The sequence below is a fragment of the Castor canadensis genome, chromosome 8 (assembly GCF_047511655.1).
Source record: "Castor canadensis chromosome 8, mCasCan1.hap1v2, whole genome shotgun sequence".
In the NCBI taxonomy this organism is placed as follows: Eukaryota; Metazoa; Chordata; class Mammalia; order Rodentia; family Castoridae; genus Castor; species Castor canadensis.
In genome coordinates, this window is record NC_133393.1 from 89,177,726 (window position 1) to 89,187,057 (window position 9,332).

Here is a 9,332-nt window from a genome sequence, read left to right on the forward strand (position 1 = left end):
CACACTTGTGCTCCCCAAGGTTTATTGCAACTGGGCACACACAGATGAAGACTCCTCAACACATGAAAGGCACCTGGAGGGAAATGGAGGCCCACCCTCCTTAGGCCTTACCCTGCTGTCCTGAGGCCTGTATGGGCAACACCTCTGAGCACACCAGTAACAAGATTGATCAGAAAGCTGGCTAGAAAGCTAAATTCTGTCAGAAAAATCTGAAGGACTTAGAAACCCCTCCAGCCCCACTACTAACTTCAGAAAATCTGAGCCCTCCTACCAAATAAGCCCACAAAACCTGTGTTCAGGCCTACTGTGATAGCACGACTTAAATTATCCCTCTAGGAGGCCAGGTGGCCATCTTTCTCATTATTTGATTAAACTCTCTTCTTCCAAGAAGTCTTCCTTGCTTAGCCTCACCATTCTGGTCCTGCCTCAGCATTGCTGCACTGGGCTACATTTTCCTGATTTGCATTAGTGCTCAACTTTGAATGTGTCTCTTTTCTCTCTGCAATCTGAGACCATCTCTTCAGTAGCCTCCTTGGGGTTGGCATCCAGCTGCTCACTAGGGCTGTTCACATACACCTGTGGTCACATCATCATTAGACAGTGGGACACTTGGAGAGATTGACAGACTGACGTCACTCAAGAGCAGTTTATTGAACATACAGCAGAAATTCATCATCTTTAATTCAAGCAAGGGAAGGATTAGGTGGTGCCATCTTGAAGACTATTTACAGCATTGGCCATGACTTTTGGCTGGATGATAACACACAGAGACAAGATCAAGTTCACTCACTGGACTCAGCTCATGACAATGGCAATTGAGAGTCAGAAGCTACCGTAGGACGGAGCCCCAGAAAGAGGACCAAGGACCAATCACAGGCCATGTTGTTGACAAAAGGCAAGTTGCCCACATCAAGAACCATGAATTTGACATTCCCTCCGTTAAAGAGACAGTCATGGGAAGAGCATGGACCCTGCAGTGAGCCCAGCCTCAGCTGGCAGTTTCCGCAGCTCTCAGAGGAACACGCTCCCTGGCTGTCTAAGAATGCCAATGCACCTTCCTTACAGGGTTACATGAGAATTAGAGGCACTGCAGGGTGCCTGGGGCGTAGTAAGTGCTTGACAAGTGAAAGTGGGTGAGACAAGAAAATCCCCCATTCTCCTCCACTTGGCTTTGTGAATCATCTGCATCTGGTGGTCTGAGGATGTACACATTTTCTCTTAAATAATGGAATCATCCCACAGACCTTTCCTGTGGGGCAGAGGAAGGCTGTCTAACTTCTCGCCTCCTACTTGCATGGTTCCAGGTTCACTCCACCATGCTGGCAGAGGGAGTAAAACCTTTCAAACAATTGAGAACTTGACCTAACCACAGAACAAAACTGTCTTCCCTCCTCTCTCTCTCTTCTGTAGGGATGATCCTACCTAGCTTTGAGCCAAGAAGGTAATGATGGCTTGTGCTCCCAAAGCCTCGTGCCAACTGAAGGCAGCAAGGAAAATAAGAAGTCATAAAATCCACATGGGACCCACTGGATAGAGGGTGACTGCATCAATCAGAACTTGAAAGTAAGATAAGACATGATGTGAAATAGCTGAGTGTACTATGGACAGTTGTAAAACTCAGGGTTGGTGAATGTGGGTGAGGCAGGCATCTTTGGGTAGTGGCAAAGACATCCTTTCTTCTAGGTGCTAAGGTGAGTGGACAGCACATTTATCGAGTGGTCTTCCCGGCTTGGGGGCTGACTGGGGCACTCTTGTCCTGGGATTCCATGAGGTCTCCTGCTCGTGCCCCTCGGGTCTTGGTCTGGCCACCACTTCGGGAACTGTTGGGGCTGCCAGCTGCACTGCTGGCCCCAAGGTCGGCACTCACAGAGCTGGGGTGATAACCATAGCTGCCACTGCTGATGACAGCTGAGGAGGAAGAGCCAAGATCAGGGAGGGAAGAGCAGGTGTCAATCTGCAAGTGACAACTACAGTAACTGCTGTCTCTGAGGACACACTATTTGATCCCATGACAGTCCTCAGCAGCCGAGACACACAGACAAGATGATTGAGACCCCATAATCCACCAGACTGTGTGACAGGAGGACCACGTAGGACATGTGTCATCTCTAGATGACATCCCCAGGGGAAAAGGCAGCAAAGAGAGGGGTGGATGCAATTTCAGTCACTTTGCCAGGTTACAAAAGGTTTCTCTGAAACCAGAGAACCATCACAAGGCAGACACTTCTGCATGAGGTGAGACAATGAGTGGAGGTAGCATTTCCCTGTCCCAGAGTCCCTGGCTTTCCCAACCCAACTATCTCAAGGATACTCACAGATGCTCACGGGTGATGGATTCTCACCAGACATCCTGTAAGACAGAAAATTAAAGGATAAAACCTCAGGGAAGTGCCTAGATTCGGCTAAGTCTTAATGGACTTTTGCTTTCATGTATGTCAGTTTAATATATTCTCCAACATGGTGGTGATTAGACTCTATTCTATAGGTGAGAAAATAGAGACCGTCCATGATTTACCAGAACCATACAGCTAGCATATGGCAAAGTCTGACAGACCCCATGGGCTCTGTTCGTGGTACCACCCAGTCTCCTGTGTTCATGGCTCTCAACTGTCACCCCCTTTCAGGAAGTGCCGCTGAGTTCACCTGTCAAACCACTGCCTCCCTCATTCATGGTGTCACCAGCGTTGCTGATTCTCATCTCCCAGCTCTCCAATGGCCCCTTAGCCAGAGGGAATTCTCGTAGCCCCTTTTCCCTTGGCACCACAAGGTTACCCTCCTGTACTCACCTGCACTCCTCACCCTCCAGCAGCTTGCGGTAGGTGGCGATCTCCATGTCCAGGGACAGCTTCAGGCTCATGAGCTCCTGGTACTCACGCATCAACCTAGCAAGCTCCCCCTTGGCCTGGTGCAGGGCGCTTTCCAGCTCATCCAGTTTGGCCCGGGCGTCCTTGAGTGCACTGTCTCCTCGCTGCTCAGCATCAGCTATGGCCGTCTCCAGGTTGGAGCACTGAGGGGCAGAGAACAGGGAGATCAGCAAGATGTAAAATAATGTCTAGATCATACGGGGCAGGTGGCACAACTCCCTCATTAGACAGATAAGGAGCAGCTGTAGAGCAGACCCCGTGGCTTCCCTATTTTCTAATGCAGGTGAATGATTCAAGGAGTTGTCTTGGAAAGCTATGAGAGCACTTGCATTTCAAAGTGCAGGAAGAAACTTCAACCTATGAAAAGCTGCCTAGTGCCACCAATGGCCATAGATTCAAGTACAGCAGGTCTAGGAGAATTGTGCCCTAGACTCTAGCTGTGCTGACCCTGAGGATCAAACAGCATGCCAAGATCCCATTGTGGTCAGATTTCTGCTGCAGGACATTACCCCAGGAGTGAGTATGTGTGTAAATGTGTCCACATCTGGCCTGGATTGGTAAGGGATACTTCCCTTAGAATAGCCCTAACTTACAGCCACAAGCTCAGACACTGGACTCATGAACACCTTGGGGCACTGTGATGCCAAGTGCTAATGGGGAAGTAGGGGTCTTCATGGTGTCCATGAGTCATCAAACTCCAGAGTTGTCTCTGAGCTCCCCCAAGTTGCATTGGAGATTCTGGGGTACAGGCAAGAGAATGGGCTCTGATCTGTCCGTTTGGCAATTCTAACATTGGAATGGTTGGTTGACCTGGTTCTTCGGGAGGCTCCAGGAAGATCCTCATCCACTCTTCACCCCGACTTCTGAAGTCATCTCTCTTCTGACACAGCATTTAGGATTTGCTGCTTTCAGGTAAGAGAGGGTCCCCAGGTAAACAGGACCAGGTAAAATGGAAAGGGTCCTGTGGCATAAGTCATGGAAATCTAGGAGGGCTTTATCTGGTGCTGGGTCCCTCTATCACCTGGGTCATGCCCCACTATGAGGACAAGAACATGGCTGCAGAGGGTTCTGTCACACCCCATGCACCCTGCACACAGGTCCTGTTCTCAGAGGGGAACATCTGTAGGGATGTGGGGCAGGTTTGTGGGACAAAAAATCACAAACAAGAGAACAGCTGAGCTTGAATCTTAGCCTTCTGAAGGACTAGCTGGGGGCCCTGGGCAAGTCACTTGCCCTTTCTAGCCCAGGCACCTTATCTGTAAACTGGAGTAGCCAGAGAATAGGCTTAAGTTTTCCCAATTCTAATGGCAGGAAACAAGGCAGTGTGGGAAAGAGAGAATATGGTTGGCCTGCAGCTCCTAAGCCCAGGAGGAGAGACTTATTTCTCCCTCAGAGGTGGGTCCCAGTGTCTCCATCATGGGAGATGACACTCGAACTCTTCACAGAGTCACTGCTCACCTGCTTCTTCACATTGGCAATATCACAGCGGATCCTCTGGATGAGCCGGTTAAGCTCCGACATCTCATTCCTGGTGTGTTTGAGGTCATCCCCATGCCGTCCAGCTGCCAGCTGCAGTTCCTGGATCTAGTTTTCAGAGGGAGGAAGGTGATGATGAGACAGGGAGAGAAAGGGTCCTGGGCAATCTCTGTCCACTAGGGCAAGCCAGGCCTGACCCTGGAGTGAAGGTGGTGGAGCCAATGTCTGAGCATCCTTCAGCTGTAACCAAGAAGTCCCCCATCCTCTAAGTTTTCCTCCTTTCTCACCCTGGTCTGCAGTCTTTCCTGGGCTAGAGAGGGAAATGCAATTTGCACTGATTAGTCATTCCCCAGCATGAGAAAGCTCTGATCCTCTCCTTCATTCACTTATCTTCTAGAAGTCTCACTCTGTCCTAGGTACCAAGATCCAGCAGTGCACAGGACAGGTGAGCACCCTGCTCTCTTGAAACTCACATTCTCCTGAAGTACTTTCCTGGCCACAGAGCAGAGGAAAGGAAAGCCCAGAATCTCACATGCCCTTGGGGGGTGGGGGGTCACAGGCAGGATGGGTGGGATTGGTAGCTTCTCTCCAACCCATACCCAGTCTTCTGGGAAAGGGGGAATGGCATGTCCGTCAATGGGGAATAAGGGACAGGAGGAGACAGTGAGGATGAACCTCAGCTGCTGTCAGCAGTGCTAACAGCAAGTGGCTCTGGAATGTCCCTCAAAGACCCATGCGTTAATGGCTTGGGCCTCATTCTGGTACTGTTGTGGAACCTTATAGGTAGGATCTAGTAGAAGGAAGTTAGATCACTGGGTGTGTACCCTTGAAGAGGATATTGTGACACGGGCCTCTTTTCTCTCTATATTTGCTTCCAGGCTGCCATGAAATAAGCAGCCTCCTCTGCCATATGCTCCTGTCATGATGTACTGGTCTGCCACAGGGCCAAATACCATAGACTGAAATCTCTGTAACCATGAACCAAAATAAACCTTTACTCCTTATTTTCTCAGGTATTTTGTCATAGCAATGGGAAGCTGACTGACACAATTGGGATCTGACTGTGAAAAGGAACACAAGAGCAGGGTCCCTGGAGAGTGCAAAGGTAAAGGGTTTTGTATTTGACAGCCCAAGAGGGCTTGCCCCAAAGCATAACTGCATTACTCAGAACATTCTAGAATTCTGCTTGCTCTTGGGATCTTCCTACACCAATCTGAATAAAGTTCAGAGCTTCCCCTTCTCTTACTCCCCACCCAACCCCAGCTTATGCATAGCTACTCTGCTCCATGCTTGTGACTGTCCTTCTGCCCTGTGGCAGCATGGCCCCATTCCAGTTAATGCATTTGTTTTATGATTGAAACAGCTCACACTCTCCTCCCTCAGAGGATTGCCCATCTCTCTGTTAGATATTCCCATCCACACCAGTTTTTTTTTTTTTAATAACACTCTACTGAGAGTTTCTTTTGGGCAGAATGCCATTGGACCCTCGGTAGTAATTATTCTTTCATTCAGCACATCTCTGGTGGTCTCCCTCACATTCTGTGGTGGAGGGGCCCTTTCCCAGGAAGAAAGAAGACCAAGCTAGAGCCCACCTTGGTCTGGTACAGAGCCTCGGCCTCAGCTTTGCTTTTCAGGGCAATGTCCTCATAGTGAGCCCGGACTTCCGCGATGATGCTGTCCAGGTCCAGGTCCCGGTTGTTGTCCATGGACAGGATGACAGAGGTCTCACTGGCATGAGTCTGAATCTGGGCTATCTCCTAAGTTGGGAGATGGGGACAGAGTCAGGTCCCCAGCGATCCCACTTCTGTCCCCTCAGTCTTCTGGGCCTGTGTCTCTGGCAGAATGTGTCACTGGGATGCACAGGGATAAAGTGAGGGAAGTGCCTTCTGCAGATGTATCTGAAGGGCCAAGGGAGAACAGGTCACAGCAGTCAGCAAGTGCCACACACAGCAGAAGACAGCAGGAGCATGTGTCTCCTACAGTTTCACCAGACCCAAGAATCTGTGACCCCAGAGGACCTCATGGGGTTATTTCTTTTCCTGCCTGTAGGAAAGGCCACCACTGTGGCCATATCAATTGTCTCCTCTGTGTCCAGGGACAAGATTCATTCCTCCATGATCAACTGACACTGAAATTTGCACCTTTCCAGCCAGACATCTTTCCCTGTGGTGATCCTAAATCCCTCCCATTGGCTGCCTGCTGGAAGAGCCAGGTGATGCCCCATCTGGAAAGAGGCAGGGGTGGGGGACAGGAGTGTCCTTACCGCATCGTACAGACACTTGAGGAATTTGATGTCCTTTTCTAGAGAGTCCACTTTGGCCTGCAACTCCACCTTGACTGTGTAAGCTGCATCTGCGTCCTATCAAGAGGTCCCACAATTGTCAGTCAACACAAGCCTCATTCCATCGGTTACCCTGACTCTGCCCTTGTCCCAAAGCCATCTGACTTTCTACACTTTGCCCACAAAGGGAAGCATATTGACAAATAAATCACTCACCATCAATTTATTCTCAAACTCATTGAACCTTTGAAAATAGGAAAAGGGGAACAGGGCCTGCTTTTCCTCTGGCACACCCAGAAACACAAAGCTCAGAGAGGTGCCGAGTCTCTTCAGGTCACACAGGAAAGCTAAGCTGAACCAGGGTTTTCCAATTCCTAGACCAGGATTCTCCCCTGTCTGTCCCTGTCCAATTCCTGGGTTTGTGTTCTTCCTCTCCAACTCACTGGAGGCTAGGACTATGAGCTGCAATCAGGCAGGTCCCTGGAGGCCCCAGCTGAAGCGTGGAGCAGATTTGTTTAGGATGGTGATGCAAGAGAGACCAGCGATCGTAGGCTTTTCTCTGCTTACCTTCTTGAGCACCACAAACTCATTCTCAGCTGCTGTGCGCCGGTTAGTCTCCACCTCGTATCTGTGGACAGAAGACAGCAAAGACCTCAGTCCCTTTGGTCAACTTACCTCCTCTTCCTGCTGGCTAGGTGAGTGCTTGGGTTGCAAGGGACCCAGCTGGGTCTCCAGGTGAGTGAGCACTGGGAGGCTGGTGGTAGGAGAAAGAAATCCCTGGGTTACTTCACTGCAGCTCACTCGCACTCCAGGAAAATACACAGACACCTAAGGGGCTCCCCAACCAACAACTGAACCACTCAGTAGGTCAGTGAGCACAGGAGCTCCTACCTATTAACCAGGTAGGATGTTCTCACCACACAGGGTGGACCCCTCTCCCCTTAATCAGAGAAGGGGACATGAGCTCCTGACATTGGAACTTGCTCCCTGCACTCCTGAAAATAATGGCACAGAGACTGGGTATGTGACCCTATGATCCTTTGGCAGGGCCTGCTCACCTCTTCTTGTAGTCCTCCACCACATCCCGCATGCTCCTCAGCTCTGAGTCCAGCCTCACTCTGTCCCCAGACAGTGTCTCCAGCTGCTTCCGCAGGCTGCTGATGTGACCCTCATAAATGGGTTCCAAGTTCTTCCTGCAGTTGCTGAGGTCCAGCTGCTGCAGAAGCTCCCACTTGGTCTCCAGCACCTGGTTCTGCTGCTCCAGAAACCGCACCTGGAACCCAAATTAATGGCCACCTAGAACCACATGGATGCTCTCACGCCCCCATGGACATACACCATGGACTTCCCAGATAAGGAGTTTTTGTAGAGTTCTTTTGGTCAAGTTCTGACTCTCCACCCTTGGCATCTGCTGCAAATGAGACCTTTTATACGTGCTCATTCCCTAGCCTTCTGGACCACCAGTCGTTAAGAACTCGCCTAAGAGGGAGACGTCACATCTTGAGTCTATTGCCTGACCCTGACCCTGGTCCTGGGAGATGTTCTCCTTTATGTCTAGCTAATGTCTTCTTGGACTCCGAGCCCTTCTCTCTGAATGGTGCTTGATTCTCTAGGCCCTCATGTCCTTTGGAGAGCTGGGGATGGACTCAGGTGTCCTCCGGGGTCCCTTACTTCCTTCTCAAGGTAAGGCTACTCTCTATACAGTTTCCCACCCTTCTCAATAAGGTTCCCAAAGAAGACAACCATTCATTTCTTCTTTTGCTCTACTTACCTTGCAAATCTGTTCCTCTCCCCTATGGTAAGGGACCCCACCTCCATCCCAAGACTCAGCTGTACCCTTCTATGGACAATTGCTCAGCAGATGGGACCAGTTGCAGGCAAAATGCCTCCATTTCATTGGACTGCCTTATCCTCCTCCTATGAGACTCACCTTGTCGATGAAGGAGGCAAACTTGTCATTCAGGACCTTGATTTGCTCCCGCTCCTGGGTACGCACTTTCTGGATCTCAGGGTCCAACTCCACGTTGAGGGGGGCCAGGAGGCTCTTATTGACAGTAACCTGGTGGATGCCCCCAGGTGGGCACACCGATGGACATGCAGGCCCCAGAGCCACACTGCCAAAGATGCTACCAGCAAAGCCACTGGCCCGCCCCCCCCCATACCCAGAGCCATACCCAAAGCTGTACCCTCCATCCCTAATGCTGCTTCCTGCCAGGTTGAAGGAAATATGCCGATTCCCTCCAAGACTGTAGAGGCTCCGACTGCCAAAGCCAGCCCCAGCTCCTTGGCCAGTGGCACGGTAGGAGGCCATGCTACCCACAGCCCTCCTCGGCAGCACTGCAGAAAGCATGCTGAAGTTGCACTTGTCACCGCTAGGCTTGATGTTCAGTTGCCGACTCATGGTGGAGAAAATGGAGCTGACAGAGCTGGAGAGATACAGTCACCAAGGGCTAGAGAACACAAGACTGGGGCACCAGGGTGCTACCTCCTTTTATCCCTGAGGAGCCCAGGACACCGGAAAAGGGCGTCTCTCCACTGTCTCCTGCCCCTGCTGAAGGGCTGGAGCAATTTGCAGAGTGGAGATCTCCAAGCCTTTGAGCAACAAAGCCCTTCTGATAGCAAGTGGAATATGCTGCCTTTGCACGCTGCAGTGGTCTAATTTGGAGTTTATCTGTGCTCCCTAATTAGGGACTGGAGATTTATCCCCTTCA

At 50.7% G+C, this 9,332-nt stretch overlaps 1 protein-coding gene across 1 annotated transcript; it reads right to left on the minus strand.

Moving 5' to 3' along the window:
- Nucleotides 1-606: 606 nt before the first annotated feature.
- On the minus strand, nucleotides 607-9,095 carry Krt74 (keratin 74). The gene is made up of 9 exons (XM_020160310.2): nucleotides 8,552-9,095; nucleotides 7,680-7,894; nucleotides 7,189-7,249; nucleotides 6,604-6,699; nucleotides 5,933-6,097; nucleotides 4,323-4,448; nucleotides 2,787-3,007; nucleotides 2,316-2,350; nucleotides 607-1,908 (listed from the first exon to the last, which is right to left on the minus strand). Exons 1-9 carry the CDS (start codon nucleotides 9,020-9,022, stop codon nucleotides 1,709-1,711), a joined length of 1,590 nt encoding a protein of 529 aa, XP_020015899.2. The 5' UTR covers nucleotides 9,023-9,095; the 3' UTR covers nucleotides 607-1,708.
- Nucleotides 9,096-9,332: the final 237 nt, after the last annotated feature.